General features: G+C 41.9%; 1 protein-coding gene across 2 annotated transcripts; it reads right to left on the bottom strand.

The window, feature by feature from the left end:
- Window positions 1-879: 879 nt before the first annotated feature.
- LOC311136934 (tetraspanin-3-like) lies at window positions 880-15,720 on the bottom strand. Of its 2 annotated transcripts, XR_014613901.1 has the most exons (8): window positions 15,299-15,720; window positions 13,260-13,451; window positions 6,577-6,651; window positions 5,252-5,353; window positions 4,989-5,141; window positions 4,815-4,898; window positions 2,568-2,751; window positions 880-1,820 (listed from the first exon to the last, which is right to left on the bottom strand). XR_014613901.1 is itself a non-coding variant. In XM_084171255.1 (7 exons), exons 1-7 carry the CDS (start codon window positions 15,359-15,361, stop codon window positions 2,659-2,661), a joined length of 762 nt encoding a protein of 253 aa, XP_084027381.1. In that variant the 5' UTR covers window positions 15,362-15,474; the 3' UTR covers window positions 2,468-2,658. The 2 variants fall into 2 exon arrangements, 1 of the variants encoding a protein (XP_084027381.1); XM_084171255.1 differs by lacking the exon at window positions 880-1,820 and having other exon boundaries at window positions 2,468-2,751; window positions 15,299-15,474.
- Between the last annotated feature and the right edge of the window lie 395 nt (window positions 15,721-16,115).

The following is a 16,115-nucleotide window of genomic DNA, read 5'->3' as shown; positions in this document are numbered from 1 at the left end:
TTTAGAGTGGCCTTTTTTTGTCCCCAGCACAAGTTGCACCTGTGAAATAATCATGCTGTTTAATCAGCTTCTTGATATGCCACACCTGTCAGGTGGATGGATTATCTTGGCACAGGAAAAATGCTCACTAACAGGGATGTAAACAAATTTGTGCACACAATTTGAGAGAAATAAGCTTTTTGTGCATATGGAACATTTCTGGATATTTTATTTCAGCTCATGAAACCAACACTTTACATGTTGCGTTTATATTTTTGTTCAGTATAGTTCTTTGGGTCACAATTTGGCCTACTAACACAATGTGACCTCAACAGAATGGCTCAACCTTATAGGCTTTATTTTTGAAAACCCCACAAGCAGCTGTCCATTTGTGACTCAAGACAATCACGACAGTACAGACTGATCCAACTTGTTCAGAGGCACCTGGTCACTCTTCTAAGACCCTGTCTCAAAGTCCCTGTCCACAAATAAGATAAATACAATTACTGTGTTACTGTTAGCTGATGAGTAAGAGAGACACTCTGCAAGTACTATTTGTAGCTTTAATATAGACAAGGTCCAAAACTGCCTATGGCACCCTAGTACCCAATTTAAGGATCTAATGACAAGGCTTATCATCTGACTCGGTGCTTAACCAAAAGCATGGCAACATGAATCACTTCAAGTCAGCTCCCCTTGGGAAAGAGGTGAATTTTAACCCCTTTCCACACAAGTGATTTAGGACCAGACTCCCTGGCTCTGCCAATGACAAACTCTCAGATAACTAGTGTTAGTGTTTGAACATCAGGGTGCTTTGTATGGAGAAAACCATACAGCTCTAATGTCTAGGCATGGCTATGGTCTTGGGTGTGTGCAGAGAAACTACAGACAATATTCTGGATGGAATATACAGTTTATTTCCATGTTAGTTTCTCCCCATTCTATTTACATTCATCTCTGGTTAACATTTCTCTACATCGCACATTTTTTTTGAAAATTTATTTTAAAACTAGGCCTACAGTCGTGGTCAAACGTTTTGAGAATGACACAAGTATTGGTCTTCAAAGTTTGCTGCTTCAGTGTTTAGATATTTTTGTCAGATGTTACTATGGTATACTGAAGTATAATTACAAACATTCCATAAATGTCAAAGGCTTTTATTGACAATTACATTAAGTTTATGCAAAGAGTCAATATTTGCAGTGTCGACCCTTCTTTTTCAAGACCTCTGCAATTCGCCCTGGAATGGTGTCAATTAACTTCTGGGCCACATCCTGACTAATGGCAGCCCATTCTTGCATAATCAATGCTTGGAGTTTGTCAGAATTTATGGGTTTGTGTTTGTCTACCCGCCTCTTGAGGATTGACCACAAGTTCTCAATGGGATTAAGGTCTGGGGAGTTTCCTGGCCATAGACCCAAAATGTCAATGTTTTGTTTCCCGAGATATTAGTTATCACTTTTGCCTTATGGCAAGGTGCTCCATCATGCTGGAAAAGGCATTGTTCGCGCTGAAGCCTTCTTCACAACAATTGAACTTCTCTCCTTGAAGATCCGATAAATGGTTGATTTAGGTGCAATCTTACTAGCAGCAATATCCTTGCCTGTGAAGCCCTTTTTGTGCAAAGCAATGATGATGGCACGTGTTTCCTTGCAGGTAACCATGGTTAACAGAGGAAGAACAGTGATTTCAAGCACCACCCTCCTTTTAAAGCTTTCAGTCTGTTATTCTAACTCAATCAGCATGACAGAGTGATCTCCAGCCTTGTCCTCGTCAACACTCTCACCTGTGTTAACGAGAGAATCACTGACATGATGTCAGCTGGTCCTTTTGTGGCAGGGCTGAAATGCAGTGGAAATGTTTGGATTAAGTTCATTTTCATGGCAAAGAGGGACTTTGTAATTAATTGCAATTCATCTGATCACTCTTCATAACATTCTGGAGTATATGCAAATTGCCATCATAAAAACTGAGGCAGCAGACTTTGTGAAAATTAATGTGTAATTCTCAAAACTTTTGACCACGACTGTACATCTCATGAGTGTGCTCAACTGCACACAGAAAGTACAACAGAAAAGCTCAGTAACAGTGCATGTGGATTATTCCTAAATAAGCCTGTTTAACTGCACTGAATCAAATGCCCACATTCTTGCAAAGCAGATCAGTTCATTTTCTGCACTTTGGTTACTACTCATTCCTGGTGGGTTGATCCAGTGACTTTGATTGGATACTGCCTATAGTTCCACTGCTTCTTATCAGAAACAGAATGGTGCTGTTGAAGGGTGAGGTCTGGACAAACAAAGCAGTAGCACAAGGCAACCTCGTACACACAGGGAATCTTCAACTCAGTTATTTACATGATAGATTTAAATATTTATAAAATATTCCAAAGCCATACACATAGTGCAAACAGACATGAGGAAAGTATTCCGTACAGTAGGTCCATAATTCAGAGGCTTCATCCATGGCTTGTAGCAATAAAAAAAAATTATATATATATAATTACATAGCATGTAAATAAATAGGTTTTTCACCACTTCACCATTTTGGAGTATGAGCCACTGTGTGTGAGGAGCTTTTCAACTTACAGTAGAGGAAACCTGAACTACAAGCCAGTGAACCACCCTCCACTGACAAAGCCACGAGCCTAGGTGTGTGTGAGAGAGTGTAGAGTCCTCCTTATGCGTAGGTTCCCCCTGTCATGAGAAGTTCGTAGGCAGGGTCACGGCTCCTCCGGCACAGCACCACAAAGGCACACAGCATCCCAAATACCTAGGCAAGGAAAACAGCAGGGGTTGAAGTATAGTGTCATCCATGTCTTCCATCCATACCTTCCTGAGGAGGTCACCTGTCAACCTCTGACCTGGACGCTAAGCTAACTAGTCTCCCAGGAAAGGCTGAGCAAGGACACAAAGATACTACATTAGCAGCAAACAGGGAAGCATCTGGGTCAAAAGCCTCTAGAAGTACTGCAAACCAGCAAATTCACATCCACACAGATGCCTCATCAGCCCATAAAATAAGATAATCTAATGATGAAATCCAGAGGTGACATTATAAAAGGAAGAAACTACAGTACATTGATAAACAGCTATTTAAATGTAGACTAGGACCTTTTGCTGTCCAGTAATTTCGGTGAGAAAAACAAATCAAGTGATGAATGACAGAGCTTTAACGCAGCTCTCGCTCATGCAGCTGCCCCCTCATTGTGGTCAAACGAAAGGAATGAAAAGGGGTAAATCTAGCAAATAACATGCCGTCTTAATCCACCGACTTAATTTCGGTTAGAATATGATTATGAATATTTGTAACAAATCAAAGTAACTAATATATCAATCAAGTCAAGATAAATTGGCTGGGGACACCATTGTCTTAAGCCTCTATTTAGCCCAGTTTGAGATGACCTTGTGGTTATGCCATTCCCCCTTTCCCAGGAATTCCTAGATGTGAGTCAGCTGCATTTTCTCTGTCCCTATAGATGGGTTAGCTGACTGTCACGAAAACAATGCGCACGCTTCAATGGGACAGAAGTCTGAGTTGTTTTGATTCTGGATGGCCAGACAGCTTACCAACAATGACAAGAAACTGCCATGTGGGGAATCGTAAGTGACTTGTTTCAGGTAGTTTCATCTTATTCTTGATACCATGTCTTGTTTTGGAGGTGTTTTGACTAATTTCATGTCAATGCTAATATGGCTAAAATTCGCTAGCTAGCTAACCAGACAACTGTAACTATGTATTTGAGAGACAAGTGCTCATTTTGCAAATGTATTAATGTTTTCAATTAACATTGGAGACTAAATGTAGTTTACATGTTGACAACAATCTAAGCCAACCCAGTCAGATTTTCCCCATAGTTGCGCACGTGTCAGTTTTGTTGCTAAACAACCAACCTGTCTATGAAAAATGTAACAGTCCCCTCTGGGCCCTGTCCCTTGAGACTGCTGGAGTGTGGCAGGGGGGTTAACATAATAAGGGCATACCTCAGGCCCACTCAGCCTTCATACTGAATCACTTCATGACTCATACCATAAGCGCTTTTCAGACAGACAGCGGAAAGTCGCTGAGTACCCCGCAGAGTACCCCACTTGTCCCTCTAGTCAAAGCGGCTAGTGCCTTCACAAAATAGGGCAACAGCACAGATAGAACAATGAGACAGATATTTCACCGGATGTATACATGTGAAGCATGGCGTTTCCACTACCAAATATGGTAGTGAGAGGAAGCCCAGTGGCCGGCAGTGGAAGGAGATGGAACAAGATGGACTTTGGCCGACATTCTGCTAATCTTCTCATCGATGAAACATTTGATCTCAATTCAGTTTTCTGTTCCCAAAACTAGAATATGTTAAGAACAGAGTGGATAAAGTTTAATAGACTTTACCCTTTGCCAAAAAATTGGGTTGTTTAGAAGGAGAGCAAAGGCAAATTGAGTTATTGTACACACGCCCTTCACAAAGTAGGCGTTCTTTAACGGAAATATGCGAACGCATGCTAGAACGCGCCAACACAATTATTGTTATTGTTAAACGGGACTCTGTAAACTGATAGTTAGCCAGCTAGCTGGAGTGGGTAAGTTAGCCGGTCCTACTGTTGGACGTACGTGCTGATGTATCTCCACGCAAGCTACGTTTTCTACTGTGATTGGTCAACAACGCTGCTGACGTATATCACCACGCAAGCTACATTTTCTACTGTGATTGGTCAACAACGCTGGCGCCGCTTGAAAAATAGAGCAGAATCCTATTTTCTCCACCTTGGCTGAGCGGCTTCCACGGACACGGGCATCTCCACCCCATTAGTTGAAAGAAAGAGCTGATGGAAGTTTTATTGTACCTGAATTGCAGCGAATGTCAGTGCAGCCCAGATGACATACATAATAATCTCCTTTAGTTTCTTCACAAAAAGGGCTTCACATCCCTGGAGACACACAAACAATACATTGTGTAAGAGAATCAATTTGTATATTATGCAAGCGAGAAAAGCATAGGTATGTTTTGGATCTCTTACCTCTGGATAGAGGTCTCCAGGATGGGCTAGAGAGCCTGTACAGTTGCTGATGTTAGGTTTGCAGCAGCTCACTGGTACACTGTTGTTTCGAGACTCATTAAACCAGCGTGTGTTCCTCCAGTCTGAGTAATTGTGAATCCCACAACAGTGGAGCTGCAGGCATGACAAATGGTGATGGTTAATACTAGGTCAATTCAATACAGCTTTAAATTACTTTTAAATTGTTACACAAAACATGAATTGCTCAAGTTTCATGCTCTCACCTGTCTTTGCACGTAGTCAATGGCACGGCTCGGAGCGTCTGTGTTGGTGCCATTGTACTCATTGTACACCTTCAGGATGGAGTGATTGACCTCATCTTCAACCTGTAAACAAACAGGTAACTGTGCTTAATAGGTCCATCTTACACAACCTCAATGCTTTTCTGATGAATACCAATCACTATATCAAATCACTTCACTTTGGATAGCACTTTTCCTGTCATGGGAAAACGAATCTCCAAACATGTAGGCTAAATAGAAAACGACATAGCGGCTATTATGTTTTCCATGGAGAAAATGGGTAATATTGTGGTTGGTAGAAAAACATTTCCCATTGGGAACGTATCCAGAGAATTGGTATCCTGAACAAAATATTTATTGCACAAACGTACTGTCTCCTTGATATGTACTTTACTTAAACCCTATTCGCATGGAACTAGTTTTACTAGAGAATGTTGGTTACGTAATCATTACCTCAGAATATCCGTTATTCCAAAGGAAGATTCAGACGGGATTAGTTTTTTCCAAACAGACCCCTGTAATTCTGGAGGTTTTTATTCTAGGCTTGAAGATATTTCAACATATCCAGGTGATAACAGGCTACACTGATAACTAGTGCTTGACTACCTAACAATTTTTGGTATAGTGTCGCCACAATATTTTAAATGAGGAAGTGTGATCATAATCATTATTTTAGCGATCTGCAGTAGACATTGTAAATGCCCCCCAGCCTGCAGATGTGAGCTAAACAGTGCACTTGCACTTGAGATGCGCTTTTAGGCTATGGATGAGAAAGTGAACTTGTCATTGCCAAAAGTTAGCTCAGTTGGAATGCTGCTTTGCGATCTATTAACAGCAAAGGTTGCATTAAATAGGAGCAATATTTTTTTTCATTACACATTTGCCGATGTTCAATTCTTTGGCACAAACATATAAACAAAAGCATTCACTGTGAAAGTTGATACATGTACAGTAGGTCCTTCATATATAGGTTATGTGCAGCATTTAGTTTTAAGCATCAATTTATCTAACCAGTTATTGTTTTCTTGCTCAAACCACAAGCAACACCTGTCAAACTCAAGACATTTCTCTCAAAACACAGGGATGTCGTTTCGCACGTGACTAGTATTATCAGAGGACCTTGGAGTTAGTCGACAAACAGTAGGTTTTAGGAATTATTACTCTCCTGCTATGTAAAAAATGACCGACATGGCAGAGTCGGACGGGGGACTTAAATTACGGATGTGGTAATTTGTGCTCGTACACATAATTACACAACCCCAACTCTCCCAGTAAAACTAGTCCCATGCAAATAGGGCTTTACACACCTTTGATCTGTAAATATAACCAAAAACCACCACAGCCACTTCTGTCACAAACACCAGCAGGAGAAGGACGACAAACTGTGGGGAAAAGAGGAATAATTAGAAGAAGAAACTCCTGAAAATAAAAGGGTGCCTAGCATTCATAAGATGCATATTTAAATCAATAAACTGTAATGAAGCATTATCCAACATGATACAAAACATGAACTCTTATATCTGTAGCCTGAACCGAGGCTATGCATTTAGTAATCGGTCATCAGGATTGAGGGTAGGGGTGGGCAATATGAACTAAAATTCATATCACAATATTTTCTTTCCACTGTCCGGACGATAACGATATAATATCACGATATACTGTACACTTAAAAAAATAAAAATGTTACTTCTGTTGTAAAGCTGTGCAAACATGAAACATAAACAAAGGTATATGAGTTAAATAAATATGCAGTAAAATGAAATGTACTCATATTTAAAGTACTCAAGATGTAAACTTTTTCCTGCCAAATATAAGAATTGTATAACACCGGTTATGAATTCAAGTTGTAAACCTTTTCAAATTAACTTCAAGCATTAACCAGAGTCTGTATGTTTCTCAGTTCAGCATGTAACAATTCACTGCCTCCCTCTTCACAAGTTCAGTGCCAGGAACACCAGCCTATTGACTGTTTCTGGCTTCAAAGTTGCCTGTGGCATGTGACCACATTGCCCCCAGTGCTAAATGCTCTCTCAGAGGGTGAACTTGTGGCAGGGATGCATAAGTATTTCTTTGTCAGACAACTCAATTGTGGGAAGTTGGATGCGTCAACTCGCCACCACTCCAAAGGATCAGCCTCACTGTCTGCTGCCATCATCAGAGTGTAGCCATCCAGCTCTTGCTCGATGACCTGTCTCTGGGTTCTTAAGGCAGGTGCACTACTGGTTTTCTTAAAGAAGCTTCCAAGGCTCTTCTTGGACTTCTTTGCTGATTGTGGAGCAGTGGCAGCTTCTTTCTCTCACTCTGGTCCTCTTCAAGAGATAAGTCTCCCATGGCTGTGTTCCCTACCAGAAGGGCTTCTGTCTCGGAGGCAGCTCTCACCTTCACCAGCTTCTCAGTGGTCTTGTAGGTGGTCTTGAACCTTGGGTCCAGAAAGGTAGCCATGGTGAGCAGCTCATCTGTTTCAGGCTCGGTGTTTTTGTCATTCAGGTAATTGGAGGACCCTCATCTTAATCTCTCGGGTCAGTTTGGCTTCGCCCTCATTTGATTTCAGAACCTCAGTCTTGAACAAATGGAGGACCGGCTTCAGATAGGACACAAGTATGTCTCTCCTGACAGAGCATCTGTGAAATCCTGGAGGGGCTTAAGTGTAGGACATACAGTGGGGAGAACAAGTATTTGATACACTGCCGATTTTGCAGGTTTTCCTACTTACAAAGCATGTAGAGGTCTTTCATTTTTATCATAGGTACACTTCAACTGTGAGAGACGGAATCTAAAACAAAAATCCAGAAAATCACATTGTATGATTTTTAAGTAATTCATTTGCATTTTATTGCATGACATAAGTATTTGATCACCTACCAACCAGTAAGAATTCCGGCTCTCACAGACCTGTTAGTTTTTCTTTAAGAAGCCCTCCTGTTCTCCACTCATTACCTGTATTAACTGCACCTGTTTGAACTCGTTACCTGTATAAAAGACACCTGTCCACACACTCAAACAGACTCCAACCTCTCCACAATGGCCAAGACCAGAGAGCTGTGTAAGGACATCAGGGATAAAATTGTAGACCTGCACAAGGCTGGGATGGGCTACAGGACAATAGGCAAGCAGCTTGGTGAGAAGGCAACAACTGTCGGCGCAATTATTAGAAAATGGAAGAAGTTCAAGATGACGGTCAATCACCCTCGGTCTGGGGCTCCATGCAAGATCTCACCTCGTGGGGCATCAATGATCATGAGGAAGGTGAGGGATCAGCCCAGAACTACACGGCAGGACCTGGTCAATGACCTGAAGAGAGCTGGGACCACAGTCTCAAAGAAAACCATTAGTAACACACTACGCCGTCATGGATTAAAATCCTGCAGCGCACGCAAGGTCCCCCTGCTCAAGCCAGCGCATGTCCAGGCCCGTCTGAAGTTTGCCAATGACCATCTGGATGATCCAGAGGAGGAATGGGAGAAGGTCATGTGGTCTGATGAGACAAAAATATAGCTTTTTGGTCTAAACTCCACTTACCGTGTTTGGAGGAAGAAGAAGGATGAGTACAATCCCAAGAACACCATCCCAACCGTGAAGCATGGAGGTGGAAACATCATTCTTTGGGGAGGCTTTTCTGCAAAGGGGACAGGACGACTGCACCGTATTGAGGGGAGGATGGATGGGGCCATGTATCGCGAGATCTTGGCCAACAACCTCCTTCCCTCAGTAAGAGCATTGAAGATGGGTCGTGGCTGGGTCTTCCAGCATGACAATGACCCAAAACACACAGCCAGGGCAACTAAGGAGTGGCTCCGTAAGAAGCATCTCAAGGTCCTGGAGTGGCCTAGCCAGTCTCCAGACCTGAACCCAATAGAAAATCTTTGGAGGGAGCTGAAAGTCCGTATTGTCCAGCGACAGCCCTGAAACCTGAAGGATCTGGAGAAGGTCTGTATGGAGGAGTGGGCCAAAATCCCTGCTGCAATGTGTGCAAACCTGGTCAAGACCTACAGGAAACGTATGATTTCTGTAATTGCAAACAAAGGTTTCTGTACCAAATATTAAGTTCTGCTTTTCTGATGTATCAAATACTTATGTCATGCAATAAAATGCAAATGTATTACTTAAAAATCATACAATGTGATTTTCTGGATTTTTGTTTTAGATTCCGTCTCTCACAGTTGAAGTGTACCTATGATAAAAATTACAGACCTCTACATGCTTTGTAAGTAGGAAAACCTGCAAAATCGGCAGTGTATCAAATACTTGTTCTCCCCACTGTAAGTATGTCTCTCCTGACAGGGCATCTGTGAAATCCTGGAGGGGCTTAAGTGCTGCCAGGAGGGTGCAAGGTGCCGTGTTTTTTTGTCTGCTGCCAGGACTTGTGTGATGGCCTTTTCCTGCTCCAGGACTCTTTCCATCATCTGCAGCCGAGATCCCCACCTTGTCGGGGATTCCGTGATGAGCTTGTGGAGGGGCAGGCTCAGTTTATCCTGTGCACTTGTCAGGGCCTTCTGCTTCTTCCAACTATAGGAAAATGTGCTGACCACTTTCTTGCACACTCCTGTGGCCCGGGAAACCCAAGGTTCGTTTTGGACACTCCTCTCTGAAAAATAAAAAGGTGAAAAAGAATTACATATGAATCACAATTATTCAATAGAAATAACATTGCATCAGCTGTAATTACAACAATTTACAGCATGGCCACTGGACATGATTACAAATGTAATCCATCTATAGATGTACATACAACTGTTGTGATTAAGAGAGCTATGTTGCTTTAAAAAACAGGATCATTTATTGAGTAGGCTATTTATTATTGAAAGAGAGAGGATAGATTAATATATTGAAACCATAGGCTAATGTATCAATTATAAATAAAAGGAATGTAATCCATGTAATGTTTGGATATTGCACACATTTACAAATATTATAGATTTGCATAGCTGTGTGTGTATATGTATGTACAGTGGGGAAAAAAGTATTTAGTCAGCCACCAATTGTGCAAGTTCTCCCACTTAAAAAGATGAGAGAGGCCTGTAATTTTCATCATAGGTACACGTCAACTATAACAGACAAATTGAGAAAAACAAATCCAGAAAATCACATTGTAGGATTTTTTATGAATTTATGGTGGAAAATAAGTATTTGGTCACCTACAAACAAGCAAGATTTCTGGCTCTCACAGACCTGTAACAACTTCTTTAAGAGGCTCCTCTGTCCTCCACTCGTTACCTGTATTAATGGCACCTGTTTGAACTTGTTATCAGTATAAAAGACACCTGTCCACAACCTCAAACAGTCACACTCCAAACTCCACTATGGCCAAGACCAAAGAGCTGTCAAAGGACACCAGAAACAAAATTGTAGACCTGCACCAGGCTGGGAAGACTGAATCTGCAATAGGTAAGCAGCTTGGTTTGAAGAAATCAACTGTGGGAGCAATTATTAGGAAATGGAAGACATACAAGACCACTGATGATCTCCCTCGATCTGGGGCTCCACGCAAGATCTCACCCCGTGGGGTCAAAATGATCACAAGAACGGTGAGCAAAAATCCCAGAACTACACGGGGGGACCTAGTGAATGACCTGCAGAGAGCTGGGACCAAAGTAACAAAGCCTACCATCAGTAACACACTACACCGCCAGGGACTCAAATCCTGCAGTGCCAGACGTGTCCCCCTGCTTAAGCCAGAACATGTCCAGGCCCGTCTGAAGTTTGCTAGAGTGCATTTGGATGATCCAGAAGAGGATTGGGAGAATGTCATATGGTCAGATGAAACCAAAATATAACTTTTTGGTAAAAACTCAACTCGTCGTGTTTGGAGGACAAAGAATGCTGAGTTGCATCCAAAGAACACCATACCTACTGTGAAGCATGGGGGTGGAAACATCATGCTTCGGGGCTGTTTTTCTGCAAAGGGACCAGGACGACTGATCCGTGTAAAGGAAAGAATGAATGGGGCCATGTATCGTGAGATTTTGAGTGAAAACCTCCTTCCATCAGCAAGGGCATTGAAGATGAAATGTGGCTGGGTCTTTCAGCATGACAATGATCCCAAACACACCGCCCGGGCAACGAAGGAGTGGCTTCGTAAGAAGCATTTCAAGGTCCTGGAGTGGCCTAGCCAGTATCCAGATCTCAACCCCATAGAAAATCTTTGGAGGGAGTTGAAAGTCTGTGTTGCCCAGCGACAGCCCCAAAACATCACTGCTCTAGAGGAGATCTGCATGGAGGAATGGGCCAAAATACCAGCAACAGTGTGTGAAAACCTTGTGAAGACTTACAGAAAACGTTTGACCTGTGTCATTGCCAACAAAGGGTATATAACAAAGTATTGAGAAACCTTTGTTATTGACCAAATACTTATTTTCCACCATAATTTGCAAATAAATTCATTAAAAATCCTACAATGTGATTTTCTGGAAAAAAATCTCATTTTGTCTGTCATAGTTGACGTGTACCTATGATGAAAATTACAGGCCTCTCTCATCTTTTTAAGTGGGAGAACTTGCACAATTGGTGGCTGACTAAATACTTTTTTCCCCCCCACTGTATGTATGTATTTATACATATATACATACGGCTTAACGTATAAGGAGGATCAGGCAGTGTAGTCAGCTATAACTTTAAACAGAGGAGATAAGGAAAACAATAGTTATTCTGCATTTTAAGTTACGTTATTTTTCTACCTAGCTCTGTGTTTTGGAAGTTGAAACTTACCAATAGCAATGTGTAGCCTGTGTCCGAAACATCCTAGTCTTGTCCATTTGTTCAGCTCCAATGCTTTGACGATGTTCGATCCGCTGTCAGTAGTCATACATACTTGACGCGACTTTCAAGCCCCAGGATGAAAGTGCCTCCCTCAGCCCAGCTGCAATTATTTATCCGGTGTGGTCGTCTGGGAAATAAGAGGTCTGAAGGCATTTGCTTTGCAGCTTCCAGTTGTCGTCAATGTAATGAATCGTGAGGCTAATGTATGGCTCAGTGGTCCGGCTTGACCATAAGTCGGTAGAGAAGAACGCAGCGTTATGGATTTCGTTGGCAACTCGGTCTCGACATTCTGTGCAGAGTTCTGGCAGACATGTTTTGCTGAAGTATTTACGGCTCGGGATCTCGTATCTTGGGTCTAGAGTTCGAATCAACTTTCTGAAACAGTCTTTCTCCACAGTTTGAATTGGTTACATGTCTTTTGCTATGTGATACGTAATTGCATTCATTATCTCATTCCACTTCTTGCTCTTCTTGTCATAGGGAGCACCACTAACGAATAGCTGAGTGCGGGTCTGGCTTGAAGATGTCTTGGGACTCGCTCCGCTGCTCCGGAGGTTTGTTGCACACATTCTGGTAGATTCTTCATATTCACGCACATGCAGGGTTTTCAGGTGGTTAAAAAGATTGCTGGTGTTTCCACCTTTGGCTAGCACAATGCGTCGACACAACTTACACAGTACTGTTTGTTGGTCGAGGTCGGATATCTTAAAGTCAAACCAGTTCCAAACGACAGAGGCGGCCCCCTTTTTTCGAACCAATTCTTCGTCGTCCTGCAAATCAACCTCAATAGCGTTCTTTTTTTGTCTTCAGTCATCCTCAATGCTTGCTTACACTTGTGCGCTTCATTTTTCGGACACTTTTGCTAACGAAAGGAGTTTACTTCACTAAATGTTCGTTTACTTTGCAGTTGCGCATGCTTGTTTGTTGACTTAGATTGGCGGGCAGATTGTGTGTAACGTCCATTCTTCTACTTTTTTTATTTGCTAAAAAAGGCTGTTTTTGTAAAATAAAGAATTTGAACTAGCCCACTAGGCTGTATCATTTGACAGAAATGTTGAACTAAACAAAAACGCCTTATTTCATACATTAATTTATCATGACATGCACGATATGGCAAAATCCATATCATGGCACAACGTCATACCGGTATACCGCCCACCCCTAATTGAGGGATATGATATCTGAGCCCAGGTTGAACGTTGTAGTAGTAGGTGATAAGAAAATATTCACTAACCGTTGCAAGCCCAGAGCGGCTTTCTCGTATTGTGGCACAACATCCAATAAGACCGATGATGAAAAGGAGGCCTCCTACTGCAATTATGGTCACAGCAGGGATAAGGGTGTACACATCTTCAAAGAAGTGGTCATAGTCATCATAGGTTATGAACACGTAGGCTCCAACATAGCACAAAATCCCTGCTGCTGCCTGTGTGTTTGGGGGGGGGGGGGGGGAATAGTATTAATACCACAAAAAAAGCATTTTAATGTTAAAATGAGTACAGCCTCTCTGAGTCTGATGGTCCCTGAGAGGATATGGTAGACCTTGCTCTCGAGAACCCAAGGCATTAACAAGGCATTCTGCCTTATCCCAAGGGTTCTCCGCTACAAGCACCGCTTAACATTTAGAAACGTCAATAATCATCGCTTGCGATTCGGGTTTCGAAACATATGGAATGTCTCTCTCAAATCAGCGAGAAATAATCGTTCCAAAAAAATACACACTTACTGTAGCAGGTTTGCACAGATCCATACGGTTGTGTGCCTCCAGCTGCCAAACTACACTTCTACTACACTTCCTTCCCAGTTCGCTTACACACAGGTGTTCAAGAACACTAGATAGCCAATTCGCACAGGTGGTCACCTCTGTCTTCCGTAAACAAGCGCTGTAACGTGTAGATATGGCCATGTGTGAACACTAACCCTAAAAAAAGGTGTTTAACCTTTTGTATTTAGAAAATTATTTCTCGCTGATATGAAAAATTGGTCCTTATGTACCCACATCTGCCCCCCATTGCGAGCAAAACATTTTAGTGGCCCCCCTCTTCACAGTCTACAAATTTTGCCATGGGGTGTAGAGAAAATGTTGCAGTTTTAAAGCAAGTTTTTGCCTGCAATTGTACACATTTTGCCATGGGGCGGAGAGAAGATTTTGCTCTTTATAACAAATGTCATGCAAGTCTACTCATTTTGCCTTGGGCAGAGAGGAAAATGTGCTGTTTTACAGCTAATTTCCTGCAATTCTACACATGTTGCCATAGGGTGGAGAGGTATTTTTGCAGTTTTTAATATGATATCTGAGTGAGACTGACTAACTAAATCAATGCCCCCCCCCAACCAGTAATTAGACCATGATAACAAGTTTAGATAATTGTACGCTCAACTAATTTAGCAATCTAAAAAAATTTACCTGACATGGGCTAATTGACTGACTATCAGTGACTGACATAAGAGAGAAACTGCTGATGCACAACCACATTTCGAAATTGTGTAGTATTCTACTATTTTAACTCGCAACAGTAAGTTGCGACCCCGACTCAGTTTCCCATAAACCGCTGGCAAAGTTGCCCATCCCTGTGTTAAAGGTAGTTAGTGTATATGAATGGGCTAACCTAGGCCTAATAAAAAATATTTAAAAAAGAGCCCAATCTTGAGCGGGCTAAGGATGGCCTGAACGGTGTATGTCTGACACAAAAGCATAACTATTACAACCATCCTATTTGCATTACAATAACTCAATCCTTCAATTGGAATGATTTGATTGATCACGGACTGGCAAAGTTCAATACAGAACAGTGTTTATTGATCTTTCAAACATCATCCTAACATATTGAAGTTCAGAAAAAGAGCAGCTAACAAAGACTTTGTGTTGAGGACCATTGTGGCTAAAAGGGGAAGACTCCAGTGCAGGCAGTGCCTTTCGTCCTGGGAAAAATGGGCCACAAAAGCCCTGCATGAAACTCCCTCTAGCAGCAGTAGCCAAAGCAACCTGACAGGAAAGAAAGAGATAGAGGCGAAGGAAATGTTCAGCCAACTATTTTGGGATAGCTAAAAGGGATAGCAACAACATGACCGCAATAACATTGCATTAGAATAACCAAAAACCCAAATTCTCAAACAGTAGCTAACTATATTGAAGCTAAAGATAGATAAACAGCCACAGGGCCGAGGTTGCCTTGAATGGCTAGCAGGTTGCTTCCAAATTTGCTGCGTATAATGTTGAGGAAGGGATGTTGCGCATTAATTCCCAATCGACAAGATGTCGTTTTAACTTACCCAAAAAATGAGGTTCAGAAAAACCAGCACAGTCTTTGATGAGGTGATACCACACTGCCCCATGTTTAAGACAGGTTTTGTCTATTATTATGGTAAAAACGTATTTGTAAAATGGCTGGCTATGTACTCCTGCGTTTGTAATCCATGCCCGACTAGCGCTTATTCTCTTGACTCGCACACACCCGAGCGCCAGCACCACAGAAATCAACCAGTTTGAGGTCATGTGACCCGATGTTCCAACCTCAACAGCTCATCCTAGCAGCAAATATGTTTTATAACTAACTCATTGTTCCATCTGTGCTATCAGTGTTTGTATCATAATGACAAAAACATATGGATCAGTGAGTACATTTACATATGTAAAGGACATCACGCTGCTTGCTTAGTGAGTACACTTCCTCCCTATTCGTCCCATGCATACTGGCACGACCTCTGCCTCACAAACACACGTGACTTCTTCTTCTTCTTCTTCTTCTTCTTCGATTAGGTTTAACGGCGGTTGGCATCCAATACATGTTGCATTATCGCCACCTACTACACTGGAGTACAACTCCCTTATACTTTACATTTACATTTTACATTTTAGTCATTTAGCAGACGCTCTTATCCAGAGCGATTTAAAGTTAGTGAGTGCATACATTTTCATACTGGGGCATACTTTGCTTGAAAAAATACCCTACCATCTTCCACTACACTCACAAAAAATAAAATAATGATAATAAAATAACACCACCCTACTCCACTATTTAAATATATTTAGTCCTACCCAGGGGCGGTGTGTTCATTAGGGCGATATGGGCGACGCACTGCCAAACGG

Source organism: Coregonus lavaretus (genome assembly GCF_964263955.1).
Source record: "Coregonus lavaretus genome assembly, chromosome: 11".
NCBI lineage: Eukaryota > Metazoa > Chordata > Actinopteri > Salmoniformes > Salmonidae > Coregonus > Coregonus lavaretus.
This window is presented reverse-complemented; position numbering and strand designations above follow the sequence as displayed.